Source organism: Pezoporus occidentalis, unplaced genomic scaffold (genome assembly GCF_034315485.1).
Source record: "Pezoporus occidentalis ecotype Australia unplaced genomic scaffold, CSIRO_AGI_Poc_V1 ctg73, whole genome shotgun sequence".
Lineage (NCBI taxonomy): Eukaryota > Metazoa > Chordata > Aves > Psittaciformes > Psittacidae > Pezoporus > Pezoporus occidentalis.
In genome coordinates this window covers 1,522,904-1,545,264 of record NW_026916082.1, presented here as the reverse complement: position 1 = coordinate 1,545,264, position 22,361 = coordinate 1,522,904, and the positions used below count along the sequence as shown (strand labels likewise).

Below are 22,361 nucleotides of genomic sequence, written 5' to 3'. Positions count from 1 at the left end.
AACAACATGCAGTCCCTAAGTTCCACCAGAGCAGAGCATCAACTTGACACAGAAAAGCTAGCAGGAAAATGTCATGAAAGCAAAGGACAAAATTAGAGGTCTTTGCTCTCACCACATGTAGCAAGACCCCTACAGTCAAATACTGCCACAACTAATGAAAAACTCATTTGCCTTTCACAATAAATAGAACAGTTTTCAAGCATAAAGATGGTTACCCATAAAATCTCTACATACAGAGGTACTACACACTTCATTTTCAGAAGTGTTGTCAGCAGTCAATACACTTTACTATCAACCACCTTGGGACACTGGCAGATGACCCACAGGTCAGAGGCATGAATCGAAATAATCTCTGGGAGCCCCACTTTTAGCAAATGCCAACTCTGCTTTGGCACCTTGCCCTGAGTCTTCTGCACCAGTTAATCCAACCCTGAGCAGGATTAATTTCTCATACACACACACGTACTCATTTGCTTTCAGGGCTATGTACCGATTGTGCTGAAAGCAGAGTGAGCTTAGAAAGAGCCTTTTCTCCACAGTCCCATACTAGTTCTTAACAAGCAATTGTCTGCAGAATATGGTAGATGTTAAACCCCTAATGAGGCTGATCCCATCATGCCATCAAATAAGAAGTTATTCCAAAATCTAGGCAATAACTTCGACATGATAAGAATACAAATTAATACTAATTTGCAAAGAAATCTCACTTATGATTGATGTTGTCAGGTCTTCATTATTTCCACCATTGCTGCTTCTTATTTCTTCTGGGATACTTGCAGGGGTTGGAACTAGATGATCTTTAAGGTCTCTTCCAACCCAGATCATTCTATGATTCTATGAGTTAGGTATAGGAAGATGGACAATATTAAATTCAAAGATATGTACAGCAGCGTGCACTGGAGGGCAATGCTACTTAGTGATATTAATTGCAAGGGTAAAATGTGGCATTTGGAACAGTTATCGCAGTATAAGCAATAAATAAGAAACAAAGCATAGGGCTGGTTTCAGCATTTACATATAGATATACCATTCCCTACACTACAAGGCATTAAAAGAAAGCTAAAAATAGGGCTCTATTGTGCAATGTAAGAATAAATGAAGTTGAGTACAGTAGCTATTTTACACTGGGGAAATGGCCTCCACCCTCTGCTGTTCCCCAAAGCCCTACAGCAGCAGCTCAGCAGCTCTTTGTAGGGCTGAGTATCAGCAACTGAATATCCCATATCTCCCACCAACAAGTGTGAGCAAGACCCAGAAATTATTCTCCAGAATAACAAAACACAGAGGAAGGACAACACCAGTTGTCTTTGCACAGGAATAAATGACCAGCCAGATGTAGGAAAGTCTATGGCAAATAGATCCTGATGAAATGATTAAGTGAATACAGCCAGCCACCCAAAAGCTTATTGCCATGTAGAGTAGACAGAGCCCTGCTACATCTGAACTCCTGCTTTTTCTCCATTTTTTCAACACAACCACATAACTGTGGCTGTATTGCTCACCAGGCCTATATACACATGGTAAGGGGAAAATCTGTCCATGCACAAAACTCATGTGGGCCTCTACACCACACAAAGACGAGTGAACCATTATTTATATTGTATCCACAACTTACGGAGCATTATCTGCAAGCAGCTTAAAACCTCAGCCATTCAAACTGAAAATCACATCTATCAGTACCACTTCCCAATCTAAAAAGCCGATGCCCTCTCACTAGAAACGTCTTTTCAATTACATCAATGCCATACAATTACAGTTTGGAAAATGTAGCCCAAGATACCTTTTTTTCCTGCTCCTTGTAAAAATTATTCTGCCACAAAACACTGATGGATGCCTGTGACATGCAATTAAAGCAAAGATAAAACAAAGCTCTGCAATGAGGGACTTATTAGTAATTACGACTTGTAGGAGGGAAGGTTACTGAGCAAATGTGCCGGTATGCTCAAGCTCACATATCCCCTGAACATGAATTAATCCACTATGCACACAATAGCTAGTCAAAAACCCTCTGAAGAGATGTGTGCATGTTAATCACTAACCTCTGCACATCTACATACACTGAACCCCTCTCCCAGCGCAGTACAGCAGTCTCCTTAGCTAAACCATCGCTGTGTGTTAGTTTGGTTCTGAGTGAAAGAGAAATAAAAAGTACTCAGGTGGGTTTTTTTCTCAGACAGAAACTCATGAAATTAAGAATAGGATCTTGGTGCAAATAGCACCTCACTCATAGCCATAAGGAGGAATTAAAAACTACTGCAGCAGGTGACAGTTGACTCAAACACATAAAGAACATACATATTATGACATATGCATCTGTTGGAGATACATTTCAAGCATTATTATCTAGTAAGTAGATTAATATACGTATTTAGTAAACTCATCATATGTAGTCATTCTTGAAGAAATCAGATGAACCACAAGCAACCATACGAAAATTTCCTGTTTAAAATATTGCTGAACACTGCATGTATAGATATAGCTTTTTAAATAGCAAGTAAACATCCTGCCCACGAAGATTGTGCTACCTTTGAACTTCCTATTTCAAATTCTCTTAGCATAGAGGGCTCTGGAAAGCATTCCAAGGACTTCTGTGGACGGTGGTGGGAAAGGAAGAAGGAACAGGGAAGAGGAACAGGGACCATCACAGTATCAAGCACAAGAACGTAGATGGAGACTTCATGAGTGCGCTTCAACACTGCACATCATTTCAGAGAGAAGAAGGACCAACTCCCATGTCCCAGCATGTCAAGCCACCAGATGTCTCCTTTTCAAAACAAAGGTGCTGCCTTTCGTGGCAGAAGCCCATTGGGATTTGTTTGCTAGCAAGGAAAGACATTGGAGGTGGGTCTTTCCTGGGAAGCTCGGGCAACTGATGCTTCAGTGACCATAGTCCAAAGCTTATTTTTCCTCCCAGTCCCATCAGATGGGAAACTTTACTTGACGTGACTCAGGGCCCATTTAGCACCCACCAACTCCATCATTAGGACAGACTAGCATGGCTCCCCTTGTGCTGCCACCATAACAATGGAAAAGCAGCATTTTCACTCAGAGCTGCCCACGCCAAAGAGGGTAAATGATGTCAACTGTTCCTCATCATGTCAGTCTGTATATGGTTGCACTTGACCACTACAAACCTCTGTCCTCACATTAGGGCACCCACAGCTTTTAAAAGATCACCACCCTGATTTTATGCTTTTTTGATGGAGTGCCTCCCTCATCATCCACTTCAGGATCTTCTCCCTCCATTTACTTTTTCAACCCCACCAAGGTCAGGGTGGGCTCCAGAGGAGGCAGGGACCTGGCACACATCAGGGCAACACCGACTTCCTCCCTAGGACCAGCTCAGCAGAGCCACAAGCAGCCAGCACATGCACTATCTCCCTGTCTGAGCTAATTTTCAGTGAGGTTAAATTACATAGGAGCTTGTGAAAATCCCAGCCCATCCTTGCAACGTGGAGAGGTCACCAGGTATTTCTGGAGGACATGAATTTATGCTTTACCTGAGCTTTCTAAAAAGAAAGAATGCCAACCCCCAGGGCTGTTAATACAACTCCTTTCAGTAGTTTTACTTTGAGTTTCAATTTTTCTTCAGAGAAATGGGTAAGGTTTCTGTGCTCTTTCCCTGACTATTTTGAGACACATCTGAAACAGAAATATTCAACAGAAAGATGGAACTGGAGGAACAGTAGCCAGAGACAAACCACAAGTGCAGATGCAGTCTAGTTTTATTAAACGTGCTTTGTTGCATGACTTTTTATTATTTATTTATTTAAATTATAATGCATGTCCTTTTTTTTTAAAGCATTGCTGTGCTAAACACAGAGTGCATCACCTCTGAATATAACACAGCCTGTATCCCCTCCGTATGAAAAGGGAAATTTGAGTTCATTACCCACATCTCCTCACTTCTCTCCCTCTCCCAGCAAAGCAAAAAACAGAGAAGCACGCTTGCTGGAGTAGAACCACTGAAAGGCAGAAGTTGCAGGATTACTGTGCAGTGCGCTGCCGGCTGCAGGCAGGAGAAAGCCCCAGCAGGAATGCCAAGTCCCTGGCACACACAGGAACCATATACAACTGTTATTCTTTCCCAGCCAGGTTTGGGTTGTTTTTTTTTTCAAATTCATTCAAATAATGCTTCAAAGGGGTAAAGGCACTTACAATCGCAAGACAACAGCCACAGATCTTGGTTTTTTACATTGACACAACAGTACTGTTGTTCTGCATATATTGTATGTATATCGTGAGTTTAGAAAAGAAATAAGGTCTGGCCACAGGAACTTCAGAGCACAAACAATAAACAAATAGCAATCTCTATTGAGGCGTGCTTGCTCAATGTCTTTAGGATGAAAGTCATCTACTTCCTATACCCATTTCTTCCTTAAACTGTAGGGTTTGGATTTTGTGGAAAACATGAGAAGAATCAGGACTGTAACTTACAGCCTAAGCCTATAGACCTCATGCATCTTATTCAAAGAAAGGATACAAGATACTTCAAGCCCACAGGAAGCTTTACCTGCATCTTTCATAACTATGTTTACTATTGTAAGAAGGAAGTGTCTCTGAAAATACATTCATACTGCACTGACACATTTACTATGTCCAAAGTTAAACAGAACAACTCAGAGCAATAGGCAAGTTTAATATTAAAGGAGTGCAGTATTCTCACAGAAGTATTTATGGCATGAGATTTCCACAGGCAGGGACATGGCTAGTATTGCTCATTCTCTGTAGATTCAAATCCTGGTGTAGTATTGGCTTGTGCAGCATATTCCAGTCCCTTTCCAGCTCCCCCTCTTTTACACTGCAAACCCAACAAGCATGCTGCACTTAATGGCTTTAGCTGTGTCTAATATCAGTCAATTCAAACCAGCGCTCATCCCAGACCTTATCAATTTAAAACGAAATACACCAGAGTGGTGGTAAGAAGAAGCTGCTGGTGGAAAGGAAGAATAAGGCTTGGAGAGCCTGCTCAGCCACCCCGCAGCTAACCCACCATTGCTTAGCTGTTTTTTCCCCGTGGGAGCTGTCAGACATGCACACACTCACGGTTACTTTCCTTTCGCCCCTGCCACCTACCCGCAACCCGCCAGCGCTGTGCAGACAGGTGCTCATCCCTCGTCCCTGGCAACCCAGGGAGCCCGGCGCACCCCAGCCCAGCTGCCTCCCGCCGGCCGCTCTCCGCCGCGGGATGCTCGGGAGGACGGGGCTGACACAGCCGCATCACCTCGCCGCACCTTGCCCTGCCCGCTGCCCCGGTCCTTACCGTAGAGCAGGCTCCTCGTCACCTGCCCGCCCATGGCCACGCAGTCCTGCGGGGCCGCCACCGGCGGCTGTTCCCTTCCCGCAGCCACCGGCCCAGGCGGGAGCCGCTGCCCCGCGCCGGCCGCAGCCACCCACTCCCGCGCCTCCCGCCGCGGCACCGGCGCTGCGAGCTGTCATGTTTATTTACATAAGAAGGAGGAGACTTCGCGGCTTCCTGAAATAGCTGCCGGCCTTCCATCCGTGCGGCGTGGCCCCCCGCACGCACCGTCCCGCGGAGCGGACCGCGGTCGCAGCGGCATCCACCCGCGGTGCCACCGCCAACGGTGCTGCCGGAGGGGGCTCAAAACGCGGCGGTACCGGGCGCCTTGGCAACATCACGGGCAAAGCAGGAGGCGCTGCCAGCTCCACGGGGAAAGAAATGGAAGAACTCGTTTAGAAAATCAAACAACTTGGGCCATTTGAAACTTTCACTCCCCAGGGGCTGGTATCCCAGTGCAAAGCCCTGGAGTGCACTAGAGTGGGGAAAAAGAATCAAAGTAAAAACAAAAAGTATTACCAGACATCACCGCACCAGAGTCTTCAAACTGGCCTCTGCTGGTAAATTATGAATTACTCAATGGCAAAGTGCTTGAAATGCAGAATGGCTCGCCACGGACTGTAATAATAAAAACATTACCCCCCCTAAACTCTTTCTGTGCGAGGCTTGCATGCTCAGCCCACATACAATGCTTCCTGCTCTCCAGCTCATTACCTCTGCCAATGAATAATGGCCAGCATTATTAAAAGCAGGGGGATGCCGAGGGTGGTGCACGGAGGTGTGCAGGGTACCACAGCCAGGGCTGGTCCCTCGGTTCCTCTTTGCACCCCACAGCTCATGCAGGAACTTGCTCGTTCCCTCCTCTCCATCTCCAGCACCGCACGCCCCTGCCCACACTCACACCTCCCTGCCTCTCTCTTATCCACTGCTCTAAGGGTAAATTAATTCAGCAGGCACCGAGCTGCCACAGCCAGCAGCGGTATACCCCAGTTTAAAACTAGCTCATGCATCTTTATGCCACTCCACAGTTGCTCTTTACTCCTCAACGGAGCGGGAGTCAAACTTCTGCAGCCACGAGTGGAGCTCTGCCTCCCAACTCTTACCATGGTGCTGGGCAAATCCTGTCATCCTACTGCCTCGACTCAGCCAAGTCAAGAAATAAGATTTTCTCTTGCCTGTGTTGTAAAGGTTATTGCTTAGGATGGCTGGGTGCTGAGGTCTCAGCACTTCTGGAGAGAAAAAAATAAAAATGCAGGTGCAAAAAGAGCCCAAGCCGAAAAGCAGGGTGTTCCCTCTAACGCTGTGTGCGTGAGGAAAGCTGTACCCAGCTTTTCCAACCTGGCAGAGGAACTCCTCCCAAGCCCCCAGCAGCAGCCAGGCACAACTACAAGCTCACCCACCAGCTCCTGTTTGCCCAGCCAAGGCAGCTTGCACCTGGACTCCAGAGCCAGGCAGCAGCTCTTCCCTAGCTGAGCCTGCTCTGCTCCTCACTGCCCAAAGTCACACTCTGCAGAGCTTATGGCAGTTTCTTGGCAGAAGAATTCCTTTTTTTTCCCTTCTATTCCCGCCCCCCCCCCCACCCCTTTCCAAATGATGCTGCATTTACAGCAGCAGCGGTGCATGGTGAAGACATCCCTGGGAGCACTACAGCATGGTCCCCACACCCCAGCAGCTTCAGGACATCTCTTGGATCACAGCACCCTGCTCTGCTCCCACGGATGCCACAAGGACATTGCCTGTTATGTCTCATGGCAGGCAGCCCACACGCTCAGGTGACGGCACAGGGTCTGGGCACTTGCACCATCAACCACCACATTTCACTTGGAGGAATGGAGATTGACTTGGACGTTCTCCCTCAGTTCCTCATTTCAGCTCTGCTTTCCATCTTTACCTTAACCTTGCTACAGCTCTGTGGATAATTGACTTCTTGGTTCACTGCCTCAACCAAGAGATTGCTAGGAAAAAGAAATATCATTTCATGTGGGCCCAAAACCGAATGCTTTGTGCGTCTCACTGAACAAAATGTTTCTTTAACTCAAAATGAAGCATTTTATTTTCAGAGTTATTTTTACCTCATTTTTTCAAGTTATGGTCATTGAATCCAGCTCTGAAATGATGTCTTAAAAAAAACAAACAAACAAAAAAATAAAACCACCATTAAGCCCTTTGTTTTGAATATGCCAAAAGGAAAATTTTGGATTGTTATCTTTTCAGATTATTTTTTTGCAACTTATTGGCTTTGTTTGTTTGTCTGAGGGAGAGGTTCAAGAGGGCAAACTGCCAAAATGAGTCATCCCGTTTGGCAGAAAATGACAATTTCAATTAATTTTAAAATTGGTGGTTTCTTTACTTTCTTTTTTTTTTCTTTCTTTCGGAAAAAAATCCAGCATCCCCTCTCCTGCACTTCCCCCACTGCTGTGGAGCAGCTCCTGGGGGACATGGTCCCACAAGGCCATCCATGGTAGTCAAACAGCCTGTCTGCCCTGTTGCATGATAATTCCTCCAGGATTATCTGCCATATGGTAAATCTTTCCTTCACAGCCATGTCATGCTGAAACCTACTCCTGATTTGTTCTCGTCACCTCCAAGTCCATTTCAAACCTTGCCCTTTGCCAAATTCCTTTTCAGTCTTTTGTGTTTCTGATTTTTTTTCTAGACAGAGAGAACCGATCTACAACACAGTTCTTATTTTACAGTTCTCTGCTGATACCTCTAGGTCCCCTTAGGGTATTTCTTTGCCCTTGCCAATATAGGCAAGGCCTCCCAGTTTGGCATCAAGTTTAAAAAATCAATATCATCCCCATTTGTGCTCCCTTCAAAATCACTGACAAAGGTATAAGGGCTGGACCCAGCAGAATCCCAGCCCCTAAATCCATTCCCATTTGTGAACAGCATCCAGCAAACTCCAGCAGTGCTGCTGTCCAAGCCAGTAGGAATCTGCTGCAGGACTATTTTGAGGCAGTGTCTGATCTTGCTAAATATACTTATTAACTGCAAGAGTAGGATGCTGAGGCTGCAAAAGGCTTCTGTAGATAGAGTCACAGTCATCAGGCTGCATATTAGACTGAAACCTTGGATCTTTCCAAGTGGCCTTGAGCAAACAAGAGGGCACGTTCTTCATTCCTCATGGGATAAAACCCCCAGCCCTGCACATTAGGCAGCAGGTTTGGGTATGAAGTCATGGGGTCACAAATACCTTCATTGCTTCCCTGGTGTCCTGGCTAGAAGACTAGCAGTCAAGGAAGGAGGAGGTTGGAGATCCACCACGGTCTGGGAAAAGACATTCCTACACGGCCAAACAGCACATTCCACCCCAACTGGGGGAAAGCAACAAAGATACCTGCAGGGGACCTTGGCAGGGAAAACCAGCTCTGCATAGACGTGCTTTGCACAGGAGGAGACACAGAAAAAGGTACAAAGAAACAGGAAAAGAGAGGATGAAAAATCCATCTTATGGAGATCGAGGAAAAGATTACACAATACACAGGCAAGGCCAGGAAAATGGAATTCCAGTTCATGTGAGCCTCACACAACTAAAACTCTTTTGGGACTGTATTTGGGTCTATGGAGAACTGGAATTTACTCTTCACAAGCAAGACGAAACAAGCAATAAACCCTCTCTTGATGGGGATTTTAATGGTGCTGATTTTAGAGACCTCCCCTTAAAGAAAGGGTTGGCAAAGCTTCCTTGAATATCAGTATAGGGAAAAGAAGGGAACTGTGGAAATCAGATACTTGCCAAGAACAGGGAATCTTCTTTTAACAATTTTTATGTTTAAAAAGGTACTCTCAGTTTCTCTATTACCACTTGCACTTGACTTTATGGTAAGAGAGTGATTAGAAATTGTCTTTTTTCACTCTCATCTGGGAAGATGGGAGAATTTAGGGGAATTCATTCTCAAGTCTTTTCTCAGCACAATTCTCTGACTGCTATTAGGGGGAGGACACTTCACCTGTACCAAAAGCAGATTTCCTCCACGAATCTCTGCCACTGTAACTCCAAAGAAAAAATGTTGAGAACTCAGCAGTAAAGCATCCAAAAGAAAACATCTCACCAGCATGCTAGTGCACAAGAAACAGGGGCCAGAGCTAGGAAATCTTGCATTCTATGCATCCTTTTGATATTAATTTATTGGCATTAATGGAGGAGGTTTAGATGAAAGACATGTCTCTACTTCCAATTCTGTATCTGTAATGCAAGGGTACAGCTACTGCCCTAGCAAAAGGTATGCTGATTAATGTTTATGCAGGCATCTGAGAATATATTGAGTTGGCAGGGGGGTGGAACTAGGTGATCTTAAGGTCCTTTCCAACCCTAACTATTCTATGATTCTACGTCATTATTAAGCATTACTATAAAGCTGCAACTCTGGATGAAAGCCACATTCTCAATGTGTAAGTCAAAGGAAATCCAAATCCTGGCTGAAATTCTTAAAATCGAAATGACCACTCAAACCTACAAACTACAGCACCATGACTGCTACCGCAGGCATTCAGTTACTCTGGTGGAATTCTCTGCAGGAACAGCAGGAAGGGGAATTTAAGGACAGGGAAAATCTTTACGTGAATATCCACCTCACATTTGCACTCAGCATAAATGAGACATCAGTTGTGTTTGCTTCAGTGACAGGAGCTGCAGCTGTGCAGCTTGCCTCTTGGTAGGGCAATGAAGACATCAGCAAGGTGTTGTAATGGATGTCCAGGATGCAAACTGATTAGGTGAAGAGGGGACAGCAGGGATAGGTGACCCTGAGGTCTCATGTAACTGCTTGGGGGCTTCAGCGCCTGTTCATGTAAAGCCAAAGCTGGCACAGGCTTAACCCTGGCCCTGCCAACACTCCATGTTTTATCCTGACCTCCTGTGCTACCATCTGCAGGATCAGAAGAGGGGAACAGCGGTGCTGGAAAGGGGCAGGAGGCTGAGCAAGAAGAAGGAATTCCAAGCCAAGGAACTGAACTGACCTTAGGCCAAGTTGCACAATGTTTTTCTATCAGCAATGTGAATGCTTGCAAGCCCCCACTGGAAGCTGGGGTTATCTTCAAAAACAGAGACTCCATGCATGAAGGTGTCAGGAAAGAAATTAATGCTCCAGAAGCCAAGAGTGCCCCTCCTCCTTGAATACTTTTGGGATAATCTATTGAGAAAACCCAGTAACGGAGACTGAAAATGACAATTCAGTGTAAGATGTGCCTTGCCATAAAGCACTGCCTTGGACTAAATAGCATTTCTGAAAAGTAGCATTCAGATAATACAGAAAACCTGTGCCTGCTTTGGGGCAAGATCACCCAGACTCTGCCAAAAGACCATTCCTGTGGGAAAGCCTCATGCTATGCATGACATCAACTGAGCCTTCAAATGCCTCCAGTTCTGGCCTTCATTTATATGCTAAATTAACATGAATAACTTAGCCTCTTGCTGCCATTTCAGACTAACTCTTCAAGCAGAAGAGTCAAAAGATCTTAGGATAATGGAAAACAAAGATAAAAGAATCATTGTAATTAAAAATAAATAAATAATAATAAATAATTAAAAAGAAATAAAATGGTGATTTATAACATTCACTCAAGGAAGCTGACTTGCTATCAGAACAAGCATAAGAATCAGAAAGAAAACTAAAGTTTCTATCTTAAAGCAACGATTTTCTTTAGTTTCATGTGAATATCTTTATTTTTACTCTGGCTGGGGGCACAGCCCAGCACCAGCAAGGGTGAGAAATCTCTTCTTTAAAGCCCATTTCTGGGGTTATTAAACTTCTGGAAACTTTGAACAGTACCATCCCACGTGATGAGGCACTACGACAGCTTTTAGCTATACGAGCATAGTACTTTTCCACAAAGAGCTACAGGGAATACTGGTACAATGTATTTACATTTCACATAATACAAGTAACTCATTCACACTTTATCATAGGCAACATGCAAACTCTGCACTGAAAAATGAAATTACCAGCTGGAATCATCAGCATTTTTATGGCATTTTCCCTTTAACATGTGACTGTTGAGCAAACAACACTTTTTTTTTCCACAATATTGCTGTAGGAAGAAGTGATGCTTCTGCCTGAGCTAAAGAAGTGTATTTTGAGGCTTTGCAAAAAGTTAAAAGAGGACCATAGGAACAATGGGTTAATTCTTTCTAACAATGTTCTTTCAATGCCCTCTGTAAAGAGCACAGGCAGGAGCTCTGTGAAACCAAAGAGGTAAATAAGGTAATCAGAAAGCACCGGCACCAGGGGCAAATGAAGGTTAGATAGGCAATCTCCACTCCAGCATGCTTTGGGAGCTTGACTTTGTAATCTTAATAATGTTCCCTCAACGTAGAAGTGAATTTCTAAAGGGTTTTCTCAGTAAATACAGTAACAGGAGAGAATAACCTCTGTTTCCTGTCCCACCCTTTTTGAGGAAAGCCTCTCGCATGCACTGATGTTTGTAACCAAGCGAAGGCACCATATGTGTTTGTGATGTAAATATTAGCCCAGCAGAGAAACACCTTTTTATTATCCTGTAGAAAGTCCTTCAGAGAGGGTGGTGAAGGGCAGCATGGGCCAAAATAAATCATCTGGAAGAGCAGGATGGGCAGGCAGGACCACGCCGCACATCCACGAGACAGCATACCCCAGCATGTGCACCCACAACCCAAGCCTGGGCTTGGAAAGGTTCCTGGGGTTGCAGAATAAAGTCCTTAAGTCCTACAGGACTGGCTCCCCCTGCACCCCTTCTCACTCCAAAACTTCCCTGCCTCCTGCTACAGGGCTATCCTACAGGAAATGGGGTTGATTTACAAAACTTGCCTTTCTAGGGCTGCTTTCACAAGCTCTTTTACATTAAACTTCAAGGTACCAACAGAGCTGGAAGTCATACACTCCAAGGGCAAAACATATGGCAAGGTTGAATTTTCCAGCTCAGGCAAGACGACTCTTGCAGGTATAAATACAAAATAAATCATGTAACACCTGTTACATGAGTTGGCCTTTCCCACTCCCTCTGTTCATCTGTTGGTCCCTCTTCTCCAGCCTCCTGCTCTCCTCACCAGATACTGCTGTCTTGTACCTCCCCAAGAGGTGGCTTTTCAAGCTATATCTGAATTTTACCCTTCCTCCATTGTTATATCTTTAAACGCCTTTCTGCTATTACTCAGAAGACATTTTACATGTAATTTGGTCTCACAAAAGTATCATGAAAGAGCACAAGCCAGATACGGTCGAATGGTGGCATCTATTATTGGAATGAGAAATGAGTTTTGGTTCTTCAATTCAGGAAAACAGGATTCAATCAGTACAAAAACAACCCCGAGCTTTACCTTCACAAAGTGCCACTTGTTTTGGACCTACATTATCACAGCACAAAGCAGATGAATGTAAAATGCAGATACTGTACTGAGTAGAGCAATGGTCATATTCTCCTCTATCCAACATCCCGATTTCCAGGAGGGATCAGATATCAATAGGACATGAGCTTCATAAAATTACCACAAACACAGAAAAATGCCTGTGTGCCTAAGATCTAAGACATGCTGATATATTCATCACTACAGCGTGTAGACTGAGTGTCTCTGACCTACCACAGCTTCATCTGATCTGCTGCAAACTTTTGCAAACCAAAACAGAGCTGCCTCTGCCATTGCTTCTCTTCTTCCCATACACTGTGCCTCCAATCCAAAGGTCTTTTTCACTTCTCTTTCGTCCCTCCCTCATTCTTTGTCTCAGCATCCTCTTCTGTGCCGCCTACACACTTGGAGAGCAGAGAGCAGACCAATCTGGCAGGCTCAAACAACAAAAAAAGCAAAGAAAAGGGAAAAGAATCCTCTGTGTTTTTATCTGGAGGGAGCAATCAAATCTCTTTTCCTTTCACCGGGAATCAAAGGGAATGGCAATGGCTCCCAAGGTCTCATGTTCTCACAAACCAACCCCAACAAAAACAAGGGGAAAGGCTGGCATTTCTTCCCAACACACAGGCAGCTCTGAATAGGAACATTAAGCTTGTTTTTAACTACGTCTTCTTCCAGCATCAAGCATCAGTTAAAAATACCCATTTTTACAAGGTGAGGGTTGATTGCCCAGTCTTCTTGTTTGCTTTTCTTAGAAAGGGCTGAGGACAAACTCTGCGGCCTGAGGGCGGTTTAACCAGCTAGGCAGTTAGCAGCACTAGGGGAACTGCTGGGCTGGCTGGGCAAGTGACCACACACGCAGCACAAGAAGGGGCTTGGAAGGGTGCAGACCTCCATGTGCAGCATGCACCCTCATGGTGCCAATACAGCACTGGCAGCATTTACTCATCAAGGTCCCAGTCCTGAAATCTCATCAGCATGTGCAAAAAATCCACTCTGGCATAAAGCATCTAATGACATTAATGGCACACAGCACAGCGATACAGTCCAGGCATGTGGAAATAATCACAGGCCCAGAACCCAGGATGACTGACTTTTTTCCCATTCAACATATGTTTTACTTAGATTCTGCTTCTTCCCACCCTTCTTTCGGTCTCCCAAACTAGTATTTGGGTTTGGTGAAACACGAGAAAATGTCTTGAATACAGAAATTGTATAGGTGAAATCATACCTATCTGAGAAACAAAAACACAGTTTGCTTGTATAAAAACTAGAGATTTTATTAAATTCACATATTCCTAATAATAGGCAGAATATGACCCCAGCACAACTGGTCACTGAGCAGATAAAATGCATCTGAACTCCATTCAGCATGAGGATCTAAAAATAACGTTTGTGATTCCTACACAGAATTAGAACCAAAGAAGTTGAGTTTCAATGAGGTATAAATAATGTTTATTAGGACCAAAGTGTATGCTCCACAGGATGACTCAAAAACCCTAAGCTTTTCTGAGCAGTTGTTTGCTTTCTCAAGGTGACCCGTGAGCCATACCCCAGGGTGGTAAAAATCAGCAATGACATCATTTACAACAGTGTCTCTCCTTCCCTATCAGGTCATCTTAACTCGGATGTTCTTATGTCCTGGAGATGTTTTATCTGCACAAAAGCATTTTTACCTGTGCAGCTACATGTCGACTATGACGACTTTTGTCACTTTAGCTTTTTGTAACCACACAGAAAAAATGCCTATATTCAACAGCTTTAGCAACACAGTTGTAACAACAGACTTAATAATGCATGTACGGTCTTTAATCAGGCTTTCACCAAGTGTACAACTAGGCTGCTCTGTTGAAAACAAATTTGCATGTTTCTCTCGGGGTAGATCAGCCACCACACTCTTTGCCAATGTTTCTGACCTGTCAGGGCAGAAGTGGACATTTTCAGACATCCTGCCTTGTAACTTTAGGAGCCAATACCAAAGCTTTGGTGGCAGCAGTATGTCCTTGACTATAGAAGGCTGCTGCTTTTTCCAAGGGAATCCCTACTTGATTCTCACTCAGCCTTAACCTCCAAAGAGAAAGCACTGACAGTTGATGCTCAGTGCTCCCCAGCTTCAACCAGATCTTTATCAAACTGCACTGTGATTCACTTCTAATTCACATAGAGTGTACGCAGTCCACTGAGATTTCCAAGACCTCTTCAAGCTCTGACTGCGGTCTCAGTCCCACTTCAGAGACTGTTTTCCCTGCAGCTGCAGAGTGTGTTTGGGGGACAGGAGAGAAGAATGCTTTTCATTAATGTAGAGTAGCTTAGAAGTATAAGTCTTTTCCATCCATCTAGATTAAGATGGGAACATTATACATAGGCATAAGAGATTAGTATCTCTGCATGTTCACTGTTAGCAGGACAGGCCTGTACATTACATGGACGTTATGTTATTTCAGATAATGGTCTTTTTAACAGTTAGAAGTCTACTCAAGATCCATGTCCTAGGAGTTTGTGGTTTTTACAGATCATCAAGACAAACCCCAGTTACCACCTGTCAAGACAGAGGTTTATTTAAGATCTTATGTATGAAAGGTGGGCAACCCATGCCACAGTGACCCTAGTAACTCCCCTACAAATCAGTTGCTCTTGTTGAGGATGGAAAGGAGCCGTCTGTCCCTGGATGCTCAGAAACAGAGTTTCCTTGCTAATCGTTCCATTCTGGATATTGTTCAGGCAAACCTAAATACCAGAAGCTTGTACTTCTTTCCCCACAATCTACTGTATACTGCTGATACCATTTAGCAATCTGCTGCTTTTCAAGCCTGCGAAACACCTAACAGTCTGACCTCAAAACTCAGGTGACACAGAAAAACATTGTTATTCAATACCTTATTTCACCTCCTAGCAAACAGAAGCAGTCTCTCTATCACACAGCCAGGATGGACACTTATCTGGGTAAGGCCACAGTCTGAGCAAATACTTGGGATTTAGACAATGTGAGCTGAGGAAGGAGACTTGGAAGATGCCAAAATTTGAGTGGGAGAGTTTTGTAAAGATGCGCAGAAATATTTACAGGAGAGGAGATGGGCACAATAAAGAGGGAAATACATTTTTGCTGGCTCATGAAAATGAAACATATGCGCGGCTTAATCTGCCACAACTGAAATCAATAAGAATTTTGCCAATGAAGCAAAATAAAAGCAGAAATGAAAACAACATCTGACATTTGCTACATTAGACTCATACAAATTGCTGTAGTTAATAGCCTATGAGATAAATAATGTACTATAGGCAGCAGATGATTTTAAACTTCCATTTTCACAGTATGAAGGTGTCATAATCTGAAGAGTTTTAAACCTTGTAAAGGCTGATGATGCTGAGTCATATATAGAAAGAGATTTTCCATTTGGAGAGCCATGCTGAATCTATACAGGCACAAAACAAGAACATATGAGAGAAAAAAGATAAAAATACAACATAGAGATTAAGATGCACACTCAAGAATGGAAAAGAATTTGGGTAAAATTTGTTGTAAATAATTTGTTATAGAAGTAGCCCTCATAAACTTCACTTCTTGGAATGTAAAAGGCAAAATATTTCTCTAAATTATTAATGTTTGAGAACTAATCATATAAGCCTCAGAGGCCAGCATCTTATGCGGTATAAATGAAAGCAGCTGGCCTTGTATCTTGAAAATCATGTGATGGCTGCTGAGCAGTCACCATGGAAAGCTTGGTATTCAGAAATTATTATCTTTCTGAGCACAGAACACATAATGAAGATAAGGCAGAACAGAGAAACAGGCCTTGGACTATCACATCAGAACCTAGGGATACTTAGTCATGCAGGCAACAGACCTGCACTGGGAAACAACAGAAGGAAGACATGAGGAACTGGGGATCAGGTGGATCATCTCCCACTAACCTCAAATAACCTTTGGGTAAGGAGCAAAGCATTATCAAGAGACCACAACTAGATCCAGCTCCAGCATTTCAGGGCAGTCAAATCTGGGGTTAGGTCCCATTCTGAGAACTGTGTTTGTTAAAGACATTTCACAATTTACAGCCCTTAGAATGCAACAGGCTCTGATATCATTGTTTTCTGAATACTATCTGCATAGCAGATGTTGTGGGTGTGCACACTATCCCTCAAGCTTCTACCATCTGCTTTTTACCTAGCAGGTCAGGTGTTCATGTATTTTAGTCAAAAGAATAAAATGTGGAGGTTTCATCTTCAGAAGAAGAAAGTGCGGGAGTTCTTCGGTTATTCTCTACACACTTGCAAAACCTTGTTAGAGAGTTCTGAAAACACATTTACAGCAGAAAGTGAAATGATGCCCCTTTAATCACATACAAAAAATTACAGAGTAGGGCTGTAAGAGGGTGAATTGGCAGCATGCACAATGGAGCCTGACACCACCTGGCTTTCTTCCCCCTTCTTCAATAAGCAAAGAGTAATATGAAAAGGCACCATGGAGACAGAGAGCTCTGATACCCGGCAAGATGTGGAGGAGGAAGAGTAACACTGGATGAATGCTGACATCTAGTAAAAGTCAGGGATGTCAAAAATGGGACAGATCCCAAGTTCTTTGAGGACCTCAGACTCCCATCTCTGGCCAGCAGTGGGTCAGGAGAGGTAACCAGCACCAGATGCGCAGAACCAGGACCACAGCGCTCAAAAGCTGCCCACTCCTCTGCCCCTCTTCCCGCAAGAGACGCAAGCCAAGCAGCAGACATTTTAATGGACCATTGCTGGTGAGGGACCAGCTGTGACACTTGTCAAGTTCCTCAGTACCAGCCCCAGAGAGATGGTAATCATTGCAAATCTCACAGCTTAAGCTCAGCATCTTTTCTGATTACTGTTTGTGTATAGGAAGCATTCCTGCAGAAGCAAGTTCTTTTGCCATTTCTTCGTATTCAAATAGTGTTTATAGCATTAAATTAAAAAAAAAATTAAACCCACTTCAGTGTTGAAAGATGCAAAAAAAACAAACAGCATGAATGCCTCACCTCATTTCCCAAGCCTTACAACACAGCCATGATATGATGGTTCTCTCTCAACTGGATCTTAGACATTTGCAATGCTCTAAAACACTAGAGGCAAATAAAAACCCACCATATGTGGAAATAAGTTGTCTTCATCACTGATAAATGCACAGACAAGCAAAACTGTGCTAAGAAGAATGCTTGGAGAAAGTATGTTTCCCATCCCAAACCATACAGCTACAATCACCCAACCAGTAAGTAGAGGCACTGTCATGAAGATATTATCATGTGCCAGGGAGGGGAGCAGTGAATGAAAACTCATTATTGACATGTCAGAAGCGATTAATTGTTCAACCAAGAGCAGACAAATTTTTGATAACAAACGTGAACATCCCAGTTCCACCAAAGTTAATTATGGAACAGGGAATGGGACACCTCAAACTGTTCACTGCACACAGTGCACCCAGTCTGATGTGCCACTGAAGCCCAAAGGGACCCTTCCCACAGTTCCCAGGCCACCTTCTATGGGTAACCTTCTGCGCAGCCACCACTTCGTTGCTCATGCACTCAGCAAAGCAGCAATTTCAAGGGTGAGTTTTCTCACCTGTAATGTGAAAATAGAACTGGATCAAAAGCAAAATCTCTTTTCCCAGAGATAACCCATGCAGCAACTTTGGTCAGCACATGCTGTCTTCAGCATCCAGAGGGAATCTGAAGGTTGACTGACTGTCAACAGCAATGAAATCCTGAAATAAAAGCCCACAGCTGGAATCCTTGGTACAAGTTACAGGGTTTGTTCTATATCCGGCCCACAGAGAGTAACATGTCCACAGCACCCTCTTAAACTGCAGCTCACTCCTTTCACTGTGCTTACACCATCAGCTGTTGGGAAACATGACTAGTACACTTTCTTGCTTTGAGGCTTATGAGCAAAACATCTCTTGCAGGCTCTGCTGGTTGCCTGAGTCAGACCAAGGTTGTGTATGGAGACCAGGATCTCACTGGTCATTCATCACTCCTCTCTCCATGTAGAATAGAGTCCCCTTCCATGTCCATCTTCCTCCCATCCCCAAACCAGTCTCTGCTCACCCTTCTGCGGATCTGAGGATGAGACAGGGATGCACAAGGTCATCCCTACCGCTGCTCTACCCAAATGGGAGGCAAGGAAAAGCTATAAAGAGAAAGGCTTTCTCCTTCACATATGAGGATAGGTGCCAGTGGGGCATCAACCACTGTCACAGCACATGCTGCTCATTACACATTCCCTTTTCTTTGAGTCAACTGTATTTTCCCATTTGTGGTGCGGAGTACTGTTTGCTATATCATATATATAAAAAAAAAACAAAGATAAGGAAACTAAAAGCACCTCTACATTGTAGTATCATCCAGTTGCATTGCTCAATGTCCCACTTTGCTTTGTGCTCATAAGGCAGCAGTCTGCCACAGCTCAATAAATAAGTAATAGCAAAACAGATCCCTCAGTCAACTGCTCATCAATAAAGGGAGAATGCTGTAAACTGCACCAGAGCATCTCCCAGGAGCCCATGCCTATCAGAGATGCTTGGAAAGACAACATACAAATAAATGCTATCCTGGCTCAAAATGGTGAGAAGCAAGTTACCCTGCTCAGATAACAAGCAGTCAGTTTGCTCTCTTTGAGCACAACAACTTTGCAACACATCTCTGGATCCCTTGCAAAATTCAAGGATGTCTTCCAGGCACCACAAGGCAGAAAGTCCTCCTTTTGGGAGGATCATTAAGGAAAAGCTAAAATCAGAAGAGAAAAAGAGGGGCAACACAGATTTTCTAGCATCCAACTTGCAGAAGCTACTGCATGCAGGTGAAATGAACAGGTAGTGCTAGCATAGACAACTCTTATCTCATTTCTGCTCCCCAGCCCTGGAAAATTTATAGGAATAATCAAAAGTTACATGACTTCTCCCACAGAGAGAAAAGAGGCCACACAAACCATTGACTTTGTGGGAAATGGCACTTGGGATTCACAGAGCCCTGAGGAAGGAGAGAAAGGGAAATGTTGTTCTGAAGTCCCCATAATCCTTATGTTAAGGCAGGGATGCAGGGAGCTTTCAAAATACAGGATGAAAGGTCTTATTTATAGAAAGAATAGGAAAACATTAAAAACCTGCTGTATTTGCAATGGTCTACAGAGGCAAAATGTGCAATCCTGTGGCATATAAAGACAAAATAACCTTTCACTTTTAGCATTGCTGCAATCTGACACCTCAGACCTTTGGAAGGAGCCTGAGAGACAGCAAGCCTTTGCCATGCAGCCTGCCAAGCAGAGACCACAGGAGACATTCAGTAGCCTAAGGAGAGGATGAAGGAAGTCCAGCACGATGATGTCTCCTACCCTCAGCACTGCCCAGCCCAGCAATAACCTATCTCACTTGAACATCTCTCACATGGTCTAGTTCAGGTTTCCTAAATACAAGCTAGCATAAAACCACATGAGTAATTCGTGTTTTGAACAGCCCTTGGATGACATTATGTCAGCAACATACCACACTGAGTCCGCTTCCAGACACACACCCTGGGCTTTGGTCCTTTCTCCCTGCAAAAGGGTAGGGAGTTCAAGGATGTTATTAATGAACAAATCTGCCCAGAGGTGATGAAAACACACAGGGAAGGACACAGCCTTTCCTTCCTTCTATTGCCAGCAGCAGTTATATGGGGGAAACAAAGAGACTACAGAAATAGCACAGGAAGACTTGGGGTTGAGGGGAGGCTGTAGGGTGGTAGTCTGGTGGTCAGGAGACCCGTCTCCCTTTGTCGAATCTTACAGGTGCTAAATCCTACTAAATAGTGCACTTAAATGAGACATAAAAGCTCATGGCAGGGGGGGGACAAAAAAACCCCACCAAACCTCACCAAAAAAAAAAGAGCATTTTTACCTTGCTTTTAAGTTAAGTGAGTTTAGTGGCTGATCTCAATGACGCTACCCCATCTGCTTCTGCAGTGGGTATCTATCTCCATCACAGATAGTCCCACAGCCTCTAGTCCAGGAGCTTCATTTGGGAAACGAGTAGTGAGAAGTTAGAGGGGATGAATATAGATATGACAGTGATGGAAAACACCTGCCTCATTTCTACAACTAGAATAGACCTAGGCCATCCTCTGAACCAGGAGCTATTTCTCATACTTCCATGCAACTGAGAAAAACATGTGCCAGGGAGAAAAACAGACATGTTTTGTTAAGTCTCACAGGTACTAAGTGTTTTCCAGTTTAAGAGACCAAGGTACTCAGTACATTACAAATAGATACATACTTCCACAACTGGAAGTAATTAAGACAAAATCTACAGATAAAGCACCAAATATTCAGCTTCAGTTTAGCTTCATCCTAAATATGTTCACTATTGCTTACAGCATCTACTTTGAGACAAGCAGGGCTGCAGGAGAAAACCTAGATACAAATACACAAGAGACTATCTGATCCAGCCCAAGCAGAATGTTATTTTTCCTATGGTGTATCAGTCTGTCGTGGTTTAAAACCAGAGAGACAGCTTGTTCACTCACTTCCCCCCCTTCTTGTCCTCCCCCTACTCCCGGAGGGACAGAGAGGAGAATCGAAAAGAATGCAACTCCCACGGGTTGAGATAAGAACAGTTTAGTAACTAAGGTATAACACAAATCACTACTGCTACCACCAATGATAATAATGATAAAGGAAATAACAAGGGAAGAGAATACAACACCTCAGCACCAGCCAACCGGTAACTTGCCCCCACCCCCCAGCCCGACCAAGCACCAGCCGATACCTCCTCCAACCCTGCAATCTGCCCTTCTGGGTAACTCTCCATTACATCCTGGGCATGACGTGCTGTGGTATGGAATACCTCTTTGGTCAGTTTGGGTCAGGTGTCCTGTCTCTGCTTCCTCCTGGCTTCCCCTCCTCCCTGGCAGAGCATGAGGCTCACAAAGTCCTTGGCCAAACCAAAACATCCTTGTTATCAGCTCTGTTCCTGAGCTGAAAGTCAAAATACTGCACTACACCAGCTACCAAGAAGGAGAAACATGACTGCTACTGCTGAACCCAGGACACAGTCCTTCAAATCCTTCAAGATCATTGTACATCTATCAGGTGACCTGAGACCCTGAGCAGAACATGAGCAATAAACTTCTTCCAAGAGATTCTACTGGTAAGTTATAAAACACTAACGATGGCACCATGGACAACATCAGTTGTTGATCATTGTAAAGGCTTTCAACAGTCTAGACAATACAGAATGACTGACTTTGTTTTCTAGTTTGGTTTTGAGCTTGAAGACAGGAGTATGAAATCTGGCCATTGCTGGTTGTGTTGTTGGAGTAACCCCAACAAGCACCAAGCCTGTTTGTGATGAAGATGATCAAAGGGAATTCAAAAAGTGTTCAACCTCTAGGTCAGGAATCTGAACTCCCTATTGGATTTTGAAATTCAGTGGATATTGATCAAAGAATGTTTCAAAGCAATCTACTTAAAAAATACTTTATCCCATCAGATCATTGAGATTCCAGTTTTCCTCTGTGTGCTTTCCCAAGAAGTAAAAACTGAAAGAAAATTAATAACAAAACAAACAGAACCTGAAATAAAGGCTTTTAGGTTACATACCATAAAATAGAAAAGACAACACACTAGGATGGCCAGCTCTTCCACGAGCTATCTTTAACCCAACAGTTCTGCGGGGACATCTTGCAGCAAAGCACAGCAGACACTTTCACTTTGCTTTAGACTAACAGACCTTTGAGGAATTTTTATCACCTC

General features: G+C 43.9%; 2 protein-coding genes across 5 annotated transcripts in view; one reads left to right on the top strand and one right to left on the bottom strand.

The window, feature by feature from the left end:
* ATP5MK (ATP synthase membrane subunit k) overlaps positions 1 to 22,361 on the top strand; it is a 272,077-nt gene that overhangs the window by 129,285 nt on the left and 120,431 nt on the right. The gene's annotated exons all lie outside the window — the stretch shown is intronic.
* Positions 1 to 22,361, bottom strand: part of NEURL1 (neuralized E3 ubiquitin protein ligase 1) — a 157,642-nt gene that overhangs the window by 82,233 nt on the left and 53,048 nt on the right. Inside the window, exon 1 of one of the 4 annotated variants that reach the window (XM_062601962.1) lies at positions 5,819 to 5,933. The exons of 1 other annotated variant lie outside the window; for it this stretch is intronic. In XM_062601962.1, the coding sequence (XP_062457946.1) occupies positions 5,819 to 5,825 (7 nt within the window). In that variant the 5' untranslated portion in view covers positions 5,826 to 5,933. 2 more of the 4 variants (XM_062601959.1, XM_062601961.1) reach the window with 2 other exon arrangements.